The 21,495-nt window shown below is 35.2% G+C and overlaps 5 protein-coding genes and 1 pseudogene across 8 annotated transcripts; 3 read left to right on the top strand and 3 right to left on the bottom strand.

Moving 5' to 3' along the window:
• Positions 1–671: 671 nt before the first annotated feature.
• LOC104703929 (RHOMBOID-like protein 2) lies at positions 672–3,193 on the top strand. Its single transcript, XM_010420022.3, has 4 exons — positions 672–1,438; positions 1,994–2,157; positions 2,250–2,413; positions 2,645–3,193. The coding sequence occupies exons 1-4, from the start codon at positions 1,161–1,163 to the stop codon at positions 2,993–2,995; spliced, it is 957 nt and encodes a 318-aa protein (XP_010418324.1). The 5' UTR covers positions 672–1,160; the 3' UTR covers positions 2,996–3,193.
• A 308-nt stretch (positions 3,194–3,501) lies between these two features.
• LOC104705199 (cytochrome P450 87A3-like) lies at positions 3,502–6,042 on the bottom strand (annotated as a pseudogene).
• A 2,107-nt stretch (positions 6,043–8,149) lies between these two features.
• Positions 8,150–11,465, bottom strand: LOC104703928 (uncharacterized). Of its 4 annotated transcripts, XR_015561495.1 has the most exons (15): positions 11,220–11,447; positions 11,069–11,116; positions 10,921–10,981; positions 10,767–10,799; positions 10,420–10,535; positions 10,112–10,246; positions 9,953–10,029; positions 9,616–9,872; positions 9,376–9,432; positions 9,126–9,294; positions 8,953–9,010; positions 8,791–8,876; positions 8,641–8,697; positions 8,340–8,487; positions 8,150–8,300 (listed from the first exon to the last, which is right to left on the bottom strand). XR_015561495.1 is itself a non-coding variant. In XM_010420020.3 (14 exons), the coding sequence occupies exons 1-14, from the start codon at positions 11,368–11,370 to the stop codon at positions 8,395–8,397; spliced, it is 1,398 nt and encodes a 465-aa protein (XP_010418322.1). In that variant the 5' UTR covers positions 11,371–11,465; the 3' UTR covers positions 8,150–8,394. The 4 variants fall into 4 exon arrangements, 2 of the variants coding, with proteins under 2 accessions (XP_010418322.1, XP_010418323.1); XM_010420020.3 differs by having other exon boundaries at positions 8,150–8,487; positions 11,220–11,465; XR_015561496.1 differs by lacking the exon at positions 8,953–9,010 and having other exon boundaries at positions 8,150–8,487.
• Positions 11,466–11,787: 322 nt separating this feature from the next.
• Positions 11,788–12,718, bottom strand: LOC104703927 (uncharacterized). Its single transcript, XM_010420019.3, has one exon. It carries the CDS (start codon positions 12,393–12,395, stop codon positions 11,952–11,954), a length of 444 nt encoding a protein of 147 aa, XP_010418321.1. The 5' UTR covers positions 12,396–12,718; the 3' UTR covers positions 11,788–11,951.
• Positions 12,719–13,192: 474 nt separating this feature from the next.
• On the top strand, positions 13,193–15,859 carry LOC104703926 (uncharacterized). The gene is made up of 10 exons (XM_010420018.3): positions 13,193–13,348; positions 13,641–13,705; positions 13,821–14,247; positions 14,361–14,444; positions 14,515–14,630; positions 14,740–14,848; positions 14,954–15,079; positions 15,194–15,338; positions 15,407–15,463; positions 15,549–15,859. Exons 1-9 carry the CDS (start codon positions 13,232–13,234, stop codon positions 15,424–15,426), a joined length of 1,209 nt encoding a protein of 402 aa, XP_010418320.1. The 5' UTR covers positions 13,193–13,231; the 3' UTR covers positions 15,427–15,463; positions 15,549–15,859.
• Positions 15,860–16,615: 756 nt separating this feature from the next.
• On the top strand, positions 16,616–19,663 carry LOC104703925 (scarecrow-like protein 28). The gene is made up of 2 exons (XM_010420016.3): positions 16,616–17,832; positions 17,908–19,663. The coding sequence occupies exons 1-2, from the start codon at positions 17,415–17,417 to the stop codon at positions 19,404–19,406; spliced, it is 1,917 nt and encodes a 638-aa protein (XP_010418318.2). The 5' UTR covers positions 16,616–17,414; the 3' UTR covers positions 19,407–19,663.
• Positions 19,664–21,495: the final 1,832 nt, after the last annotated feature.

Below are 21,495 nucleotides of genomic sequence, written 5' to 3'. Positions count from 1 at the left end.
GAGTCAACACCGGAATTAATCAATCAGTGTACCATATTGTATATCTATGGTGTTGAACACATGACGTCATATAGTTCATGCATGTGACCATGTAATACATATATTTCGTGTAGTTGAGTATACAATAATATAGTTGGTATATATGACCATGTATTTACCTATACTTTGTGTAAGTAGTCATCTTTTTTCCTATCCTTAATGAAACCGCGTGGACCTTACAAATTTATTTCTTGGATCGTAATTTGAAAATATCCATATATGGTCCTACTTTAAAATGCATGGACGCAACAAACATGCCTGATTATTAATTTTTACTTTGTCTAATGAGACGGTCACAAAACCAAAGCGCACATGAATTTGTACAAGATATCTACTTCATGGGGATCCCTATACATATCGTCGTTTTATTCAGGACAACATGTTTATGATATTGATCGTTAATAATAAAAACTTACAAAGAGACTAGACAAAATTTTCTTATGAGCATTTTACAAATTCACAGTTCTACAACACGCGTTTACGTTTCTTGAACAATTTTTTTTTTAAAAATAAAAAATAAAAAATTGTATTTTAGCAAAATAATTAGGTATTAAGATGTTCAAATTTAATAACATGAGATATTTTTTTAGGAAAACTCCCAGTAAATAAATAATAGAACCCTTCGAAATTTCAGAATTGTATACAGTATATAGTACAATCGCAGGTGTTGAGTTGTTTTATTATACTCAAAATAGAAACTTGCAAAACCTAAGGAGAAGAGAGGAGCTGGCACCACCGCCTAACTCGCCATTGACACACCACCAAAGCTCTGTTTTAATTACTTTATTTTCTCTACACACATCGATAAAGATAGATAGACACACACAGACCTAATAAAGTCTTTATTTAATTGCACTCACTTTTTAACATCAATTCAACGGTTCAAAAATCGTAAAAGAAAAACGTTTTTGTTTGTGTGTTTCTTTGAAGGTTACAACTTTAACCCTAATTACTGATACTCTGTCTCAATCTTCTTCTTCTTCCTTCTAATTCATCATCTTCTTCCTCTCTTTCTTCTAAGCTACTTCTCCTGAATTTCGTATTTGATCCGTTTAATCCAAGTTTCGATATTTTTTTATATAACACCTGAGATTTTGTGATAAGAGGAAACAGAGTAAATAATGGCGAACAGAGATGTGGAGAGAGGAGGGAAGAGAAACAGAGGAGCTAATAACAACAACTATTTCTACGATGAGTCTTCCGGCGAAACTCATTGGACTTCGTGGCTCATTCCGGCGATTGTAGTGGCGAATCTCGCCGTCTTCGTCGCTGTGATGTTTGTTAATGATTGTCCTAAGAAAATCACAGGCGCTAACAAAGAGTGTGTTGCTAAGTTCCTCAGAAGGTTCTCGTTTCAGCCACTTAAAGAGAATCCTCTCTTTGGTCCATCTTCTTCAACGTAAGTTTACTTTAAAAAGCTCCAGATTCAGAGTTTCTATCTTCTGGGTATCTCAAAAGTCTCAATTTTTTTTTTTTCTTTTTGGTTTCTAATTCGCAATTGGGTTTGATCTCTCTAATTGAGCTCAAAGTTTTCGTTTTTAATTCAGTAATTGTGGTTGAAGCTTGAGATTCTTGAATTTGTGAATCTGATTTACTTTCTGGGTACCCCCAAAAGTCTCAATTTTTTTGTTTTTAAAGTTGTAGTTGAATTGATCTCTAGCGTTTGTAATGGCTGGACAATGAGCTCGAGCTTGTGGGGTTTCCCAAAGTTTCCATTTTTCCATTCGTAATTATGCATTTAGTCTTCTGGCTAGAATTTGTCGGTTGATATGTATCCCAATTGAAGACTTCTCTGATTTAGATTTGGACTAAGCAACTTATATGATTTGTGAACTTTGATTGTCAATTGTTCTGTGAATGTCTCTAGTGATGGTTAATTTGTTGTTCCTTGTTTAACTTTTGTTTTTTGTTTGCTTGGTGCTTGATTTGGTTTTACTCTGGATTCTTGTTTTAGATTGGAGAAAATGGGAGCATTGGAATGGAGGAAAGTGGTACATGAACATCAAGGATGGAGACTTCTCACTTGTATGTGGCTTCACGCTGGCATCATTCATCTTCTTACCAATATGTTGAGTTTGATCTTCATCGGTATCCGCCTTGAGCAGCAATTTGGCTTCAGTGAGTCTTTTTGCCTTTGCCTATGAAAGTGATAGATAAATTTTGTGATCACCAACTGAAACATTTTTTATCTTTATCACGGCCGTGTGTAGTAAGAGTTGGGCTTATCTACTTAGTATCGGGTCTCGGTGGAAGCATACTTTCATCGCTTTTCCTTCAAGAAAGTATCTCTGTTGGTGCCTCGGGTGCGCTCTTTGGACTTCTTGGAGCAATGTTATCTGAACTGCTCACCAATTGGATAATCTATGCTAACAAGGTACTTATGTCCCCCTTGCACTAAACCAGCCTTTACCGGAAATTATGCATTTTCTACATATAAGACTAGGCGATTCGGTTTTGTTGGTTTTGAAGCTTTTGAGTCGGTTCTTTAGATTCTAAAAAAGCAATCTAAAGTCTAAACACATTTTTGTTCAGTTTTGGTTTTGGTCTAAGCATATAGGTTCATGTTTGGTTTATATATGCCCTCTCTAACAGTTTGTATTTGCAGGCAGCTGCTCTGATCACTCTTCTATTCATCATTGCAATCAATTTAGCACTAGGAATGCTTCCTCGGGTTGACAATTTCGCACACATTGGAGGGTTTTTAACCGGATTCTGCCTCGGGTTTGTCCTCCTTGTCCGACCACAGTACGGCTGGGAAGCTTCCCGCACCAACACTGCGCGAAACAAACGCAAGTATAGCATGTACCAGTACGTGCTGTTCGTAGTTGCAGCGGTTGTACTTGTGGTTGGGTTAACTGTTGGATTAGTGATGCTGTTCAAAGGAGAGAATGGGAACAAACATTGCAAATGGTGTCATTACCTCAGCTGTTTCCCAACTTCTAAATGGACCTGCTAATCATCATCATGGCCATCATCATAATCATATACAGTATAAGCTTTTATATGTGATCTTGTTAACATTTAATTTCTATGATCTCTCTAGCCTTTGATTACTTTATATATGTACATTACAAAATTCGTCTTGTGTAAAAAAAAAAGGGATAGAAACAAAAGAGTGTATTATTATTACATTTGAAAACCATACTTCTCAAAACTGTCTTAAGTACATAAATAGTATTATTGGATTGAAGGCATTTTATCTCAACCAATGTTTCATTATAGAGATTGATTTGCTAAAGTTTGATTAACAATTTTATTACAGGGAAAACATGAGCTTAAATTGGAAATAAATTCCTTTAATTTGGTTGATAGTAAACACAATTTGTATTATGCATCTTAGGTCTTGTATATTGTTCTTCCTTTGCTTCAAACTAACTTTTCTCTAGATCTCTTTCTTCTTGAGTTTAACATGATAGCCATTTGGAAATTGCAATCCAGGAGTTCGACGTATATTTCCTCCACTGATCTCCTCCCATCTGATGATATCCAAGAAACAAACTTACAAATATCAGTAAGCATAACTCTCTCTCAAATCGCAAAAAAGAGTAGTAGCCCTGTTGAACCTGTATTTTGTGACCAAGCTATGAAGGAAAACTGCCATTTGGAGTTTGCTGAAGTCAGTTCCGATACAGAATCTCATTCCACCACCAAACGCCATGAATGTCTTTGATGCATTTGTATATTTTGATCCCTGTAATATTTCACCACTCTGATTTAGTTTTTGTTTTGAAAACTTTTTAAGGTTACTTAGAGTACAAGTCATATATATATGTATGTAGAAGAATTTGGTGAACTCACTTCCCATCTAGATGGATTGAAGACAAGAGGATCTTCATAGATTTCTGGATTCAAATGTATAGCTGGAGGACAAACCATCACTGTCCAACCAGCTGGAATTAGATAACCTGCAACCATTTTTTACAAAGTGATTAATTTGTATATAGAGCAAATGAATTCAATCTAAGTGTTTTGTGTTGTTGCTTTGTTGATCATACCTTCATATTGGGTATCTACCAAGGCTTTTCTGAAGATTGCAGGAGCTAAATTCGCTAGTCTCGCTGTTTCATTAATGAACTGCATTAAGTATAACATTTAGTTAGATAAGAAAACGTATTATAACCTACCTTAGAGGAGATTGACACACTTAATGAATCTACCTGAAATGTGTAGGTCATTGATTTGTATTCTTTCCATGTAAGTCCAGAGTCAGCATCTTCACGGTTTCTCAGAATTGCCTCATGCTCTTCCTGATTGAGATTAATAGCTTTTTAACTTCTTGGTAATTACATCAGCTTATTTTAGAGGAATATGTTTTTCATTTTACTGACCGTTAGACGTTTTAAAATTGAAGGGTCGTCTGAGAGGAACTTGATTGCTAAAGTTAATGAAAAAGATGTTTTCTCGAAGCTGGCAAAAACCAACACAAACATCAAGTCTAGTGCAATTTCTTCTGTCAGAGGTGTCCCTTCTTTATTAAGCTCTTCAATGACATAATCGAAGAAATCACTTGGATTCTCCTATCTCTCCTGAAGCATATCCCTCAACATTTTCATTGCCCTTTCCCTACCCTGAACCAGCCACCAAATTTTAAGCATGATTACTATGAATTGTTTTACAAGAATATGAAACACTATGAATTGTGGCTAATTAAGTATAATAACCTTTAGGCACTTGTGATAAGCTGTCCTGGGGATGTTAATAGGGAAGGAGATCAAACCATCAATAAACGCGGCAAAGCATTCCTTTAGATTCTCTGAGGACTTGCCTGGACTATGGCCCATCAACTTCTTCGTGGTGAGATCCAATATCAACTAACAGAAAAGCAACTTAATTAGGAAAGTTCGATACAGAGAAAAGTGGAAATTATGTTACTTGGAACTTACGCTTGCCGTTGAATCTTTCAGCTCAATTGAGTTTTGAGTTGACCAGAGCTCTAACTTCTTACAAACATTTTGCTCAATTTCAGGAAGCATCTTCTTGCGACTTTCATGGCCAAATAGACTCAAGATCATGTGCTTGAGGTACTTATATAGGAACCCATGTAATGTTGCCAGAGTCTGCTTTCCAAAGATTTCAATGAAAGTGTCAGGATACCAATTCTTGAAACATTGACCTTCTTGGTTGAGCACAAAATAACTAAAATCAGGGTCTGTTGCTACAATAACTGGTATTCCCACAAGACTGGTCTTGAATATTGGCCCCTACCTGCATGCAAGTCACGAAATGTGTAAGGATTTCACTTTAGTTTTCATATACAACTCTGCAAGAAAGAAGTAAATGTACTCACTTTATAACTCTCTCTTTGATAAAAGGTTGGATGTCTGAATTTGTGTAAGGTTTGAAGAAAGAAATCGTCTCACCAAGAAGTGGTAAGCCCATAGAACCTGGTGGAAGCTTCCCTCTGCATTTGGGATTCCTCCATTTGTAGACCCAAGTTGTGACGCTTGTCACAAGTAGAAAAACTATGAAAATATCTTTAAAGGGAAGATACGCTAAATTGTTGCATGTTACGACAACCTTATGATGACTCCTTATATAGAGACTAAAGGAGGCAAGTCCTTACATGTATCTTACTGCATATAACACGGGACCTTTGAATTTTATTTTTTGGTCAAACACACGTTAACTAAAAATATCACACCATAATTGGTAATGGTAGCCCAAATAGGGAAAGAGTTGACAAATGCAATTTCAAAAAATAATAATCAAGATGCCTATTACAAACTAAATGAGTAAATTCTCATACCTAATACAAACTTTAATCTGAGTTATAATCCAATTCTAAGATATTTGTATTTGTTGATCCCACCCAAAGGTTCACACCGGAGATATTTGTTTGTTACGTGGGTGATTTTGGATATGCTTGTTTAGAAAAAATAATAAATAATAACTTAAGTAGTTAAAACACGTTTTCGATCTGTGAGTATAAAAGTATCTCCATTGGAGTTTCAACTAGAGGAATGATACTTGGGTTCACTCTCCCTTACCGATGGACTCCTTCATTCTTCTCTTTTGTTTTACCCAATGAATAAAATGCTATGTCATATTTCTTCGGTTTCATAAAAAGTATTATTTTTACATAATTTATTTTTAAAAAGTTAAATTATACTCCCTTGTTTCAAAATGTAGGATGTTTTGAGTGAAAAGACACAAATTAAGAATTGACTACTTCAAAAAGTTCAACCAATTAATCATAAACAAGACTGCATAATATAAATAATAATCAAATATTATATTAATCTAAAAGTTGCATAGAAAATTGAAAACATGTTATATTTTGAAACAAAAATAAATCTCTAAAACATCCTATATTATGAAACGGAGGAAATATATGTTTGCCTCTATTTTATAAGTTATGTTCAATAAAAATAAGTTTTGGATTAAGAGATAAATTAAAAAATTTAGTGTAAAAACACATAGGAATTGTAAACCCTAGGTATTGTATATGGTATTAACCTGTGGAGAACCAAAAAAGTCTCCGCCTGTAGAGAGAGAGGGAAAGCGACAAAAAAATTTCACTGGAAAGAATGGCGGAGGAAACCCCACGAGCGAAGGAGACACTCGTGGAAGATGGGAAGGCTGGGCCTTTGAGATCTAGAGGTTATGCAGAGAGCATAGAGCATCCGAACCGATAGGTGTTCAATGTAGCACACAGCGCACGCATGTGAAGTAGAGGTCGGTGCACGATAGCAAATCCCTCAGGCCGCAGCGCACAGTAGAAAAACCCACATAGGTCACACTTCGGTCACAATTCGGTCATCTTAGCAAAACCTTATATTGTCTACTTGGATATAAAATCTTAGTTTTTGAAATTTTGACCGTATTTTTTATTTTTTCCAATACAAATTAGTTTTGATTTGAATGGATTTTTTTAGTTTCCTAGATTTTTTTTATATTTGATCTGTCACATTTTTTTATTTTTAATTAATTATGTTTATTTAATTAATTAAATAATCTTAATTAAATTTTCTAATGGCAATTGAATGTAATTTTTACATATTTTAAGATTAGTTTTATATATGTACTTCCCAATTAATATAGTAGAATATATAATCACTCAAGTTTTTCGATTTGTGAGAATTATAAAATAACTCAAGCAACTAAGTTTGAACTTTTACAACAAAACTATAAACTTAGTTTTTGTTGACCGGATGTATGATAATGATAAATATTAATATATATCTCGATAATCAATATAATTTTTTGGTTTGGAATTTTATTTTGAAACCAGTACATATATGAATAAATTAACAAAAGATTATATAATCTCGACATTATTCATTTATAGAAGTTTTATTGTATCTTTTTTTTCCTCTATTCTTTTGCTTCGGTAGAAAATGTTGCTATTAGTAGGTGTGGGGATAAAACTGCAAACAGAAAGAAAAAGAAAAAAACCGAATTGAACTTAATCGAAATAGTTGAACCGAATCGAAATTTATTTCTGAACCATGTGCCTTCATTGTTCTAAATTTCTAATATCCGAATAATTGAAATCAAACCGAAACCGGTTTTGTGTAATCAAACTGAACTCAACCAAGTAAACCGTGTGGCTTCATTATTCTAATATCCGAATAATTGAAATCAGACCGAAACCGGTTTTTGTGTAATCAAACTGAACTCAAACCAAGTAAACCAAAGTCCTTATAATTACTAATTTATATTTCAAAATTTTAAGTATATCAAAACAACATGAATAACTAAAATTAGGCAAACCGAACCAAAACCAATTCTGAAGTAGAAATGGTTTTATATGATTTTTGTTTTTATAAATCGTATAAAACCCCCAAAAAAAACTTCAAAAAAAACTAGTGAAACCAAACCTTAAACCCGAAAGCCCATCCCTAACTGTTGCATTGTTGTCATTTTAAAAATCAATAAATGCATACCAAATAGTAAACCGAATTGCATACCCTAACAAAAATGGTCGTCTGAGTATAGTTTCAATTTTTATGAAACTAAACTGGATTACAAACAGTTCCGTATGGTTTTAATTTATGTGAAACCGAAGAAATCAAACCGAAAACCAAACAATAAACCTGATTGTCCACCTCCACCCCTACTTTTCTCAGCGACCCCTCTAAAATTACATTTTTTTCTTCCGTAAGACACATTTTACAAATGAATGGTGCCTATTAATTTATTCAGACCGACACTTCTCAGACTTTTGTCTCGGTACAAAGTGCAAATTAATTGTTACTTTAAGCGCAAGGCACTGGAGATTAGTCATTTATATGATGTTCTCAAACAAAGAAAAGCAGCGACTCACAACAATCACATGAGGCCAACGTTAAGCGAAAGACCAAAAACTCTTCTCTTTACGTGTAATAGAAAAGTGGCTCAATGACCTCTAATGGCTTAGCTCTTGACTTCTCCATGGTTCGAGCTAGATCTTCTCAGCGCCCTGTCATGGTTTAGCATTGCGCTTACGCTCTCAACCACAAAAACGATCTGTAAAACCCCACAGAAACCCATAAGCTACATCATTTATATTAAAAAAAAATCTGATAATCTCATTATCTACTGGTTGCTATCTAATTGTGCACTCCATGAATCTAAACTCAAATTACTGAACAGAATAATGGATTTAGGCTTATATTTTACCTGAAAACACGCATAGCCAATAGCGTTTCCGAAGTAGAAATTTGCGTTTCCTGTACCCTGTAATGAAAAAACCAAAAGTAATTATGATCATTGGAACATTTTGTTGCAACTGATGTGAAGAGTTGGGCTATAGATTTGAGTTGAGCTTACCCGCCATATCCAGAGATTGTGCATCACTGGGCTGAGGAGAGAAATCCCAAGATATCCACAGAAGAGGAAAAACGAGAACTTCATATCTATGCAAAACAAAAGACAGAGTTTATATGCCAAGGCTAAACAATGCAAAGTGGAATATGAAGTATTTGCTTTTACCTACTAACTCATTGACAAACAATGCCCATAAGCTCAAGTATAAAGCAGAATCTCCAACCTAGGAGGTTCAGTCAAATGATTTAACTCACTCATTGTTAACATTCTTTAGTACAATTCCTCCAAAAAGAGACCAAAAACATAATATCTAGTTAACAGTGAAATCAAGTACTTACTGAAGGGTAAGATTTAAGAATCGAGGAGATCGCTAAGTATACGAAAGCCAGGAAGCAGGGCCGATGTTTCAAACGTATGACTAAGGGGAGTAACATAAACAGAACATTTACGTGGAAAACTATCAGGAAAAAGTTTCTGAAGAAGTCGAAGACTTCTGCAAAGAAGTACCTGAAAGTGAGATTTAAAACGAATAATGTATTAGAAGGGATTTTTTATCCACCACTGATGATATGGCTTTATGATACTTACCAAAAGACTCCAATATTTGGTGAAAGATCTTCAATACTGAGAATGAAGCCATACGTCCTATAACAGGAGGCAAAGATACACAAACGTCAAAATGCTTAACGATTATGTTGCAAGTTCTTGAATAATAATCATATAAATTGGTATCTAACTTATAGAGAATACTTTTCTTTGTTCTATATATGGCTAACAGAAACTAATCATATAGCGCGGTATGAATTAAATTTCAATGTTAGGGGGTACCTCTTGAACATTTCCTCAAGCCCACCATATTTATTCAGTGATAAGGCGCATAAAACCAGTACATAAAGCGACCACAGAAGTACCCAGAACAAGAAGTGCGCAACTGTTTTCCATAAGAACGGAAGGTGCGTAGTTTGTTTCGACTTGGCTTGCTTAGAAACAGTAGAGGTTGAACTCTTCTCATTTTCTACACTTCTGGTCTGAAGGAACAATTTTATAGGAGGAGCATCCAAACCATATCTCAATATAATAATTATCTGTGCCAAATACACAAGAGCAATTATAATCTGTTTAATTTGAGAACCGTGAAATAAATAAAACAAGAAATGATACATACTGGTATTGCAAGAGTGGCAGGGTAAAGAGATAAATGTGTGGCCATGACGAAGCCAAATGCAGCCAGAGGAACTCGTCCTGCATAGGTAGAAAACATCGGTTATAGAATGTCAAGAAACGATTGAAAAATATCAATATGCAAATATCATCATCTTCTTACGAGTAACTGCTCCAAAAAGCGCCAGTATGACGGCCAGGTTTTCAATTGGAGAAGTTGATAAACCCACACAAGAAACTATCGTAAATGGATTCCAAAAATACACAAGAGCAGCAATATCACCACAAGGTAGGATCACTGAGAAGACAACGAAAAAGGGAGAGATCAATCTTCGTCTTCAAGTAAATAGTTACAGTTGAAAAAAAAAAAAGAGAATTACTCTCTACTCCAGTCTCAATGCGCAGAAAGAAACTAAGACTGTAAAAAATAAGATAGATGATACATTGAATTCAAAAATGACTTAACTTTACCTTTATCCATAAAAAAGCCAAGTAGCCTCGCATTCAATCCATAAGCCATCTGGAGTTTCTGACCAATACCTCGAAGAAGCATTGCACTTAATATATCTGCAATAACAAAGACCAAGCTGTACCCCAAGAGAATGTTGGTATCAAACTCATGCCTATGAAGCTCTTGATGAATTGTAAAACATTGAAAGATCATCTCTTTTCCATATTCACATCGCTTGGCCTCATAGAGAAATAGCTTACCAAGATCTATACTCACAATCTATCCTACCTAAGATTTTAAACTACTTCAAATCTGAGAATCAAGAAACAACATGTGATCACAGAATTGTAGGGACATCGAAAAGTACCTGCACAGGAGATGACTTGGTTGCCCTTTAATCCTGCAAAAACCCAAACTTGTTATCCAATTAACCTCGAAAGGAACAAAAAATCATGTCTTGATATGGTTCAAGTTCAACAAATCACAAAACCTAATAATCGAAAATCGATTACAGTCACTACCTCTGAACCGTGAGAGGTCCAAGAACCGAGAGCAGCAATGGTGAGCCATGATACATTGATCCTGCTCATACCACAAGTAAAAAAATCTCAGCTTCCAATAGATTTTAGAATCCAAAACTACAGAGGATCAAAATCTTAAAAGATAGACCTGCGTATGGTGACATCGACGCCTGCTTCAACCAATAACCTTCAGCAACTGAAAATTTCACACACAAAAGGAAGAAATGTGAGCTGAATTCGAAATCTTAGAGAGATAATGAGGAATGAGTCAGAGAGAGAGAGAGAGAGAGAGTTAATACGGCGGCGAATGCTGGTGAGAGGAGTAGAGACCTCCGGACGTGAAGAGAGATTGAGATTTCCCGGGAAGGAGATCAAGATTAATCGGAAAACTACGGAAGCTGAGGCCCAAATCCAGAATCGGCATGGCTTCTTATTCTGCTCCTCCGCCATTTCTCTCCGTCGTCTTTTCTTTCTTCTTCACTCTCTCTCTCTCTCTCCGGCGAGTGAAGAGAACGACTCAGACCAAAACGACGGCGTATCGTTTTTTAGGCTTTAGGGAAGGGTCACCAATCTGGTTAACTGTTTGATTCCGGTTCGATCGGTTTTATGATTCGGTCTGATTTTGGTTAGCTTAATGTATTTCTTCTATTTCTGTTCTGTTTTTTCATTTTTTTTTTCAAAACATTTTTTCAATCTATTATAATTCTTCCGAGGATTGCATGCATCTAATATTTTATTTAATGTATTTCGGTTTTGGCTTTCGCTTGATGCACTTCTATGTTTCGGTTTGATGCACTTCTTTGTTTCGGTTTGGTTTGATGTATTTCGGTTTCGTTTGGTGTTTGTTTGAAGAACAACTCTTCAATGTAAAAATAAATAATCATTTTTCATATATTATGATTTTTTAATGGGGGTTTTAATATGTCTTTCTTTCTTAAAAAAAACAATCAAATGTTTTTAGTTTTGAAGCTAACATTGGGAACATATATCATGCTTTGCTTTGCTAAATACTAGTATGCATATTAACTCAACTACGATAGTAGTGTAAACTGCACTCTCTTGGTTCGTTCCTTGCTTTCTTCATGTCTTGCTCGTTTTTGCGCTTCATCTTCTTTTATTGCTTCTTCTCTTGCTTTTTTTTTTCTCTCTTTTGCATCAATAATTGCTTTCCGCATTACATTCAGTGCAACTTTTGATTTTTCCCAAACATCAACTGCCATCTCATCGATCGCATTAAGATTTCGAAGAAAATTTAGGCCTGAATTTGTGTTTCGTAGAACTTGTAAGCAATATGCAATGTGTTTTGTTGTATTGATGATATTCCCCATATGTGAGATGATCGGATTAGTAACGGTTAAGAATGCTTCATCTGCCAAATCCGAGTTAGTGGCTTTCATGTAAGCTGTATAAAAATAGTCCACATTCGTCCTAGCTTTATTAGCTTTAGAGTTTATCTCCTTAAATAAAGTGTCCATACGAAGAAAGAAAAAAAACTTAATAACAAAGTTAGTATTATTTTATACTAGTTTTTACTAATAAGAATAAGAGCAAGCTAGAGAGAATCGTGATGATGCGTAAGGGGTTCAGTACACACACCCTTATGTACACATATATAACACTTGATTAGCAAGTTCAACAAATATATCAAAGTGTATTCACCATAATCAATTTCCCAAAAGTTTTAGAAAAGTAGATTCTAAGATCTACAAAATTGAAACATTTTATGTAGCAGAGAATCACGATTCACAAATTGTGATATAACATGTCTAATGTGTTGAGAAGTTTTTTTAGAGACAATCAATCTGCCAACTTTAAAGTTTTTAATAATTTGTAAAAAGATAAAAGTATTAATTTTTCTATTAAATTTGTATAAACAAAATATTTATGGATATTCATATTCAAAAAAGAAAAAATTGTAAAATCAAGATAAATATAGGATAAAATATTTATGTAAACACATAAAGGCAAATTTATAATATGTTAAACCCAAAAAGTTCAAATATTAATAAATGAAAAGAAAAAAATCTGTATATTAAGATGTTTAGATATATATAAAAAAGTCATGAATTCATTACCATTTGATTCTAAAATATATCTCTAAGAATCTTCAAATAAATTCCGGTTCGGTTTTGGTTTAAATATTTCGTTTTGGTGTTCGGTTTACCCCTCCGGCTATCCCCATATTAGGTCTTTATTAAAAAGCCCATTAAATTCGTTAATAAAGCCCATTAGTTTTTTTTTACATATCACAGATTGCGAATAAAAGTACCCGTTGTATTTCACTCCCTCTCTGTTTCTCTCTCTTCCCAAGATGGAGGAAGAAGATATCTTCGCTGGTTCATCAATGGCGAGTCTTGATTCACTGATGATCCTTACCTTCGCGAGAATCAGACGCACTGAAGAAGAATATGCTGCTCATAAAATCCTGGTTCATTTCTCTATTTCTCCTCATTCATCGATTGTTCTTTAATTAGGGTTTTTGGGGATTTACGGAATCGGAGTTTTCTCCCAATGGGGGTTTTCTGGGATTTACGAAATCGGAGCTTTCTTTCGATTGTTCCTTAATTAGGGTTTTTTGGGGTTTTACGGAATCGGAGTTTCTCTCAATTGGGGTTTTCTGGGAGTTACGGAATCGTAGCTTTCTTTCAATTGGGTTAACGTAACTGAGTCCAAGATTTCTGATTTCTGTGAGTTTTTTTGTTTTTGGTTTTTGTGATCAGCAAAGTGGAGGGAATCTCAATGCAGCTCTTGATGCGCATTACCGTTTAGAAGATTGTGCAAACATGTAATCACCTTTAACACTTTTGAAGCTTTCTTGTATATCTCTGGATCTTATTGATGTAGTGATCACAATAAGATTGCTTTTGAAATCTTTGTTTATTTGTTTCGTTCTTGGCTAGTGCGAGTGGATGTTCTAGTCCAGAGTCTGAAGACGAGTCGATTCCACCAGTACAAGAAGAAAATTTTCCTAGGGAACACCTTACTGATTCTAGTAGAAGGATTATTTCTTTTGCTGATGATCTCAGCGCAATTTCTAGCAACTATCTAGTTGGTCGTACAACAGGGCCACGAGATTTAGTGGAAGCTCCATTAGAAATGAGGTATGATGCATTTGGACGCCGTGGCCATACACCAAGAGTTCTCCCCAGCAACATTTTGCTTCACGAATTTGATGGTCTTGAAGAAGAAATGAAGGTAATTCGTTTCGAGGAAGATGCAGCTGAGTTTTTTGGATATGAGCCATTTGCACGTCATGTACATACACCAAGTGTACCACCCATCCACACTTCGCTACACGCCATCAATGATCTTGAAGAGGGAATAAAGGTATTATGCTTTGAGGAAAAAAGATAGCTCAGTTTTTGGAGTTATGATTGAGAGATTCTACCGAGTATCCATAGTATCTAAGCAAAGTGTCTTGTGCAATGGGATTGCTATAGGGAGGACAAGACGCTCTTGCTGGACATAGAAAGTCTCACCTACAAGATCCCTACCTTGCTCATGCTATCTCTCTGTCCTTGGAGGTTTGTTCTTCTTTTCTCTAGCCGTGCGTTTTGTGTTTACTTTGTTCATATCTAACTCGAAATATCGCAGACAGCCGAGAAAGAGAAACAGTTGCGTGAGAAAGCTAGTAGGATTGGAGAATTAAGATCTGAAGGTTATGAGGGATCCAATGTAGAGCAACGGCAGATGAGATATTCAAGTAGTGGGTATGCCCATATCTTTTTTCACTCGTGTCTTTTGGAGTAATGATTTTTGTTTTTGCTACCATGCAAAGCTTCACACTCTTTGGTTGTGTTTCGTTGCATGTTAATCTAGTGTGGAAGCAAGAAACACATCCTACCACAGTAAACCCGATGATGAAGATAGTATGTCCAGAGGTTTTCCTGCTGCTCCGCGTCTGATCAATGCTTCTGATTTAGATGAGGCATTCACAAATCCTCCTGTCTTAATTTCTATGTGCCACACGGAACAGAATAACTCTAATCAGCTTAATGTTGGCTAATAATATGCTTCCTTGATGTGCTTATAGTGGTCTACTTTACAAGAGGCAACAATGATTGGTCAAGTTCCTGAAAGCAGATACCGATCAGGAACCCTGGCTCCTCACACGCCTTTGCCTTCAGTAGACGCTCAGCGCCGGATGTGGGAGAAACAGGTTGGTTATTTAAAAAAACCTGGATTCTAATGTTAATTTCAACTCAATTCAGTACCCACCGTTGAAGAACAGAACTCAAGTGTTTATGTTTCTCCTTTTTGTGTGGTCATTAAGGAACTTGAGAAGCAATTGACTGAAAAAGAAGCATCATTGCCTCCAGATTCAGCCATGGATGATGAAAATACTGTCACCCATTGTCATACGTATGCCAAGTGGAAACCGCCTTGCCTGCCGGTTCATGAAATCCCACAATCTTCAGGTACTTTCTTATGCGTTTCTGTTCACCTGTCAACAACACAGTATGCTTATAATGGTTTTCAACTGCAGGCGCTTTTGGACTTCATTGACGTTAGTAGATTGATCAAGCGTAATACTTACAGATTGGTACCTTCACTGAACCATATACTTCTGGTTTTTTTTACCACCAATTTATTGAAACTCTATTACTAATGTCATGTGGTTATAACAGGTGAAACCATTCCCACGACAGACATTTGGTGCAGAACAAAGTTGCTTGACATTGCAGGAGATTGGCCTCGTAAACAAACAAGAGGATTTGTTTTTGGAAATCATCTTGTTTCTTTCTAACACATATCACTTTCACTGTAAAAATCTAGTCTTTTCTTTAAACAAAATCATTACTTTTTGTTTTTCTGTGTGTTTGTTGTTGTATATACTAACATTGTTACAGTGTAAGCATTAAAAGTTACAATAGACCAGAAACTACCCATTTTTGTTAACTCAATTTTTACACAAGTTTCAATGAAATTGATTTTTTTTTGTTTTTGTTACGGGTTTTTAAAGGTTTTTATTTTTTATAGATGTTATAAAAGATGGTAAACTTCAAAAAAAAACATTACAATATTTGTTTATCAATTAAATTAAATTTTGTTCATAATTTATGTGAGAATACTTTCTGTAGAAAAAACAGTACATGTAAATTATTGGTAAAAATAAAAGAATAGAAAAAGATTAGTAAATCTAAAAAAAATCATTAAGAAACACAATCTTACTAATAGAGAAAGAATAGTAAAACATATTCACAAAAACTGACAAAATTTACTAATGACAGATAAAATTTAATACCCATAATAGTTCTAAAGGTTATACAATGATTTTTTTTTTTTAATGAGAACATGTCATAGACTAAAAAGTAATAATAATTTCTTGTTGACAAAAAGAAAAACAAATATAATAATAATGCCTTGTTGTCTTAAAAAAATATTAACATTATTATAATAATGTCTTTTACGTGTGTGTGTGTATATATATATAGTTAAAAGAAAAAAAAGAAAAAGTCGTAGTTGGCTTTCCCAATCAAAACTCATTGATGTCCGTACACACCCAACACACTTCTTCCTCTCTCCCAACGGTCATATTTCTCCGACAATTTACAAACGGTCACTAGAGCCCCCCTCACCTTATTTTCCTACCGTTAGATTCGGAAGATCCAACGGCTCAGATAGATTAAGATCCCTCGTGTACCCACTCACTCACTCACTCTGCCCAACCCTCTCTAAAAAAATAAAACAATTTACTGTAAAAAGAAAAGAAAAGTTGCCAACTTCAATTCTCGAAGACCCAACAAGAAAACAAAAAAAAAAGTTCTCTCAAGTATGGTATTTGTAGAAGCTGTATAGTACCCCTTTACCACCCTGTAGAGAGTTAGTGAGAGAGAGAGAGAAACCAAAAGTGAGTGAGTGAGTGAGAGAGAGAGAAACAGAGAGAAGAAAGGAACAATCTTTTAGAGTGTTTGGATCTTGATCTGGGGTTCTTGAGAGTTTTGGATGTTCTGAAAGATCTTCTTCTTGACTTGGCAAACCGGAATGGCGAACCGGAATGGTGAACCGAGACTATCGAGTCTGTTCATCCAGCAACTTCGAGGTCGTTCTTCAGTAGTAGTCTCTGTTCGTGATGATGTGAACTCGTTGGTCGTCATTGTCATCTAGATGAGATTTTTTTTTTCTATAAAAGTTAAGGAATCCGATGATTGTTTTATGGTAGATTGATTTGAAGATAAAGTTTTTTTTAGATTAGTTCTGATCATTCTTTCATTCTTTCTTGAATATATAGAGATTCGTTTTTGGGGTGGGGCTTCAAATTCAATTCATTCTTCAATTCTTTTTTTGCATATTTAAGTCACAATTCATTTCTTCATATTAGGATTCACTTTGATTTCATTAAAAACCCAAAAGAAAAAAAAAAGGATTTTGATTTTTGAATCTTTGTTCATCGGATTCTATTTTTTAAAACTATCAATTGTTGTTTGTGCAAAACACACACACACACTTAGACCATCTCTCAAATTTTTTGGGTTGGGTAGATTTTGTAGAGGATGTTGGCAGGTTGTTCAAGTTCATCATTATTGTCACCGACTCGAAGATTGAGGAGTGAAGCAGTAGCAGCAACATCAGCAACAGTATCCGCACATTTTCCCATGAACACACAGAGATTGGACTTACCATGCAGTAGTAGCTTCACTCGCAAGGAAACTCCTTCAACCCGACCACTTGGACGAAGCATCTCACTCGACAACACCAACAACAACACCAAGCCGATCGAGCGCAAGAACAGTGGTTGTTCGCTTAAGCAGAACATAAAGCTTCCACCTTTGGCGACAACAAGAGGAAATGGAGAAGGGTTTTCTTGGAACAACGACAACAACAACAGAGGGAAGAAGAGTTTGAAGAGATTGGCGGAGGAAGACGAGTCTTGTTTAAGCAGAGCGAAGAGGACAAAATGCGAAAACGAAGGTGGTTTCTGGTTCGATCATTTTACTGGACAGAATACATCTACTCCAACATTACCATTTTCTTTGACATGTTCAGGTGATGGTGATGATGAAGGAAAGGTTTGCTTTGTGCCTAGTGAAGTCATCTCTCAGCCTTTACCGAGTAATACAAACTGGATTGATTCGGTGATCACTGAGTTAGCTGGTATAGGAGATAAAGACGTTGAGAGTAGCCGTCCTGCAGCAGTTAAGGAAGCTTCTGGATCATCAACAAGTGCATCATTAGAGAGTCAAAGCTTAAGCCATAGAGGAGTACCAGAGCCTACAAATGGTTCAAGGAACCCTTACACACACCGAGGAGGCAGCACAGAGGAAAGAACCAGCGGAAACATCAACAACAACAACAATCACAGGAACGATCTACAGAGAGACTTCGAGCTTGTTAATCTCCTCACTGGAAGTTTAGAAGCGATCAGATCGAGGAACATAGCGGCGATTAACCATTTCATTGCTAGAACCAGTGACCTCGCTTCTCCTAGAGGAAGAACACCAATGACTCGTCTTATAGCTTACTACATTGAAGCATTGGCACTAAGAGTGGCTCGTATGTGGCCTCACATCTTCCACATCGCACCACCTCGTGAATTCGACAGAACAGTTGAGGATGAATCAGGAAACGCGTTGAGGTTCTTGAATCAAGTAACCCCAATTCCAAAGTTCATTCATTTCACAGCCAACGAGATGTTACTCAGAGCATTTGAAGGCAAAGAGAGAGTTCACATTATCGATTTCGACATCAAGCAAGGCTTACAATGGCCTAGCTTCTTCCAAAGCTTAGCTTCAAGAACAAATCCACCACACCATGTTCGGATCACTGGCATCGGAGAATCCAAACTTGAGCTAAACGAAACCGGAGATCGTCTCCATGGATTTGCGGAGGCAATGAATCTTCAGTTCGAGTTTCACCCTGTAGTTGATAGACTCGAAGACGTTAGACTATGGATGCTACACGTCAAAGAAGGCGAATCAGTAGCTGTAAACTGTGTTATGCAGATGCACAAGACGCTATACGATGGAACTGGAGGAGCGATTAGAGACTTTTTGGGTTTAATCAGAAGCACGAACCCAATTGCTCTTGTTTTAGCTGAACAAGAAGCAGAACACAACTCAGAGCAACTCGAGACAAGGGTTTGTAACTCGTTAAAGTACTATTCAGCGATGTTCGATGCGATTCACACGAATCTTGCTACGGATAGCTTAATCAGAGTCAAAATCGAAGAGATGTTGTTTGGGAGAGAGATCAGGAACATAGTTGCGTGTGAAGGAAGTCATAGGCAAGAGAGGCATGTGGGTTTTCGTCATTGGAGGAGGATGTTGGAGCAGTTAGGGTTTCGGAGTCTTGGAGTCTCGGAGAGAGAGGTTTTGCAGAGCAAGATGTTGCTTAGGATGTACGGATCTGGCAATGAAGGGTTTTTCAATGTGGAGAGGAGCGATGAAGACGGCGACGGAGGTGAAGGCGGAAGCAGCGGTGGAGTTACTTTACGGTGGTCGGAGCAGCCACTTTATACGATCTCAGCTTGGACTATGGGGAGTTAGGGTTTTTAAAAAAATATATATAAATTTTAGGGTTTTAAAGACTTTAGAAAAAAAGGGGACAATGTTTTAAAAAAAAAAATAGGGGAAAAATGAATTTTATTCTTTCATTCATTTTCTGGGTGGGTAGGTATTTAAATTCTTTTATAAAAATTTGTAAGGATTAGAAGAAATATTTTGTATTAGTTTGAAATCTTTTACATTGTAACTGGGAAGGCTTTTCAATGTTCTTTAAATCAATAATAAAGTGAATTTTTTTATATATCTATTGCAAATCTAGAAAGTTTAGTGATATTTTACTTTGATAATTTTGTTCTTAAGGAAAAAAATCTTTAGAATTGAAACAACAAATGTATGTTTAAGAAACTAAAATCTACCAGTGTGAATGTTCATATGGGCCTTGTAAGAGAGTCAAGCCCATCGCTTTCTAGTAAATCTCATATCTCTAACTCTTGGTTTGATTATTTCTTATGTAATGATAGGTCAATTAATATATCACTTTTTAGTATCTAAATAGTATATACTAAAGAAAAATATCCATTATACTTTATAATTATTTGACTGACATTTTTTATAGGAAAAACAGATAAGTACAATTTTAATTTTAATCTATATAGTATATAGAGAGAGATTTTTATTAATATAATTATTGTTGTTAAAAATATAGATATAATTATTATGACTATATTTAGGATATATATGTATATATAACTACTAATGACTTCAAATCAATCACTATACACAAAGTTTTTGTTTACAATTAAAACTATGTAGATATCAATCTAATTGGTATAATTACCCCTAGTATCTTTTTGAGTAATTCTTCTTTTTAGTTTAGACGCACGGAAGTATTTGTCGAGTAAGTAGTGATTTCAAATCAATCACCATTAACAGATTTGATTAGAACTTGTTTTTGAGGTGAAAACTAAATCAAATTTGTAAAATAAAACTTAAGAAAATAAGAAGTTTGCTCAAATCCTAACCGCAAAAAGGTACAATTTACTTTAATGATAAAAAGGTACCAACTTGAACATAGTTTTATGCAATAAGAAAAAAAACAAAGGACAAGTTGCACGGTTTTGTCTCCTACGTACTCCTTCTTTGTGGTCCGCCGATCATGTCCTTATCATTCATCTTATTTATTTAATTTTACAGTTGTTTTCTGATGTTTATGATGTCAGTTCTGTAATATTTTTGTCGTCTAAGCTCGAGTCTTATCGCTTGGTGTGTCACTATCCAAAATAGAAACAAGGGAAAACAACAACACCAACAAATAACACAAATCGGTATCGTTAAGCTTTTCGACTAGTGATATTTTCTTACGTATAATTTATCAATTGGTGTATGGAAAAGGCTGACGGAGAACCATACAATGAGGTTGGTCGGAAAGTAGTTCACTATTGAGTGGTGAACACATTTCAGATTATATGTGTGGTCGGTAAAACATTCAATTCACCTAAAAAAAAAACACAGTTTTTTTGTGTGTGTGCACAAAGTATAAACCTAAATCAATTAATAAGATATAAATTAACTAGCTATAATCTTTTATATCTTTCATTAACTAGCTATAGTTTCCCAAAATAAAATATATAAATTAGAATTACATTTTTTGGTCGTTATACAAGAAAGAAAATGTTATTCGTTAGAGAAATATGTATACAGTTTGTAGATAAAAATAAAATAGTACTATGAATAATCATATCTGAAAGACACATAATTGTTGTATAGTCATTATCGATCAAAGAATCGACAATTAATGGAGATAGAGATTTTTACGTGTTCGAAACTTGGAATATACCACACACGAGGAGTCGAGGACCTGATGAGGGCATTAATATCTACCAAACTCATTTTCGTGCCGAATAAAAACATATACCAATTTATATCAAAAGAAAAAACATAGATATTCAATTTCGTCAAAAGTATCCTACCTAAAAACTAATACTACAAAGTTCTTGTTTCTTTTGGGTCACAAGTCGAAAATTCTAAAACAATTGCACGTACTCACAATCATGAGTCGCAAAAATTGTATGCACGACTTTGTTCGTTTATAAAGGTTTGTGACTGTGTGCGGCTAGCAAAGGAACTAAGA

This window comes from Camelina sativa, chromosome 7 (genome assembly GCF_030686135.1).
Source record: "Camelina sativa cultivar CO46 ecotype springtype chromosome 7, ASM3068613v1".
Classification (NCBI taxonomy): Eukaryota; Viridiplantae; Streptophyta; class Magnoliopsida; order Brassicales; family Brassicaceae; genus Camelina; species Camelina sativa.
The sequence above is the reverse complement of the archived record's forward strand: the minus strand, read 5'-3'. Positions and strand labels throughout refer to the sequence as shown.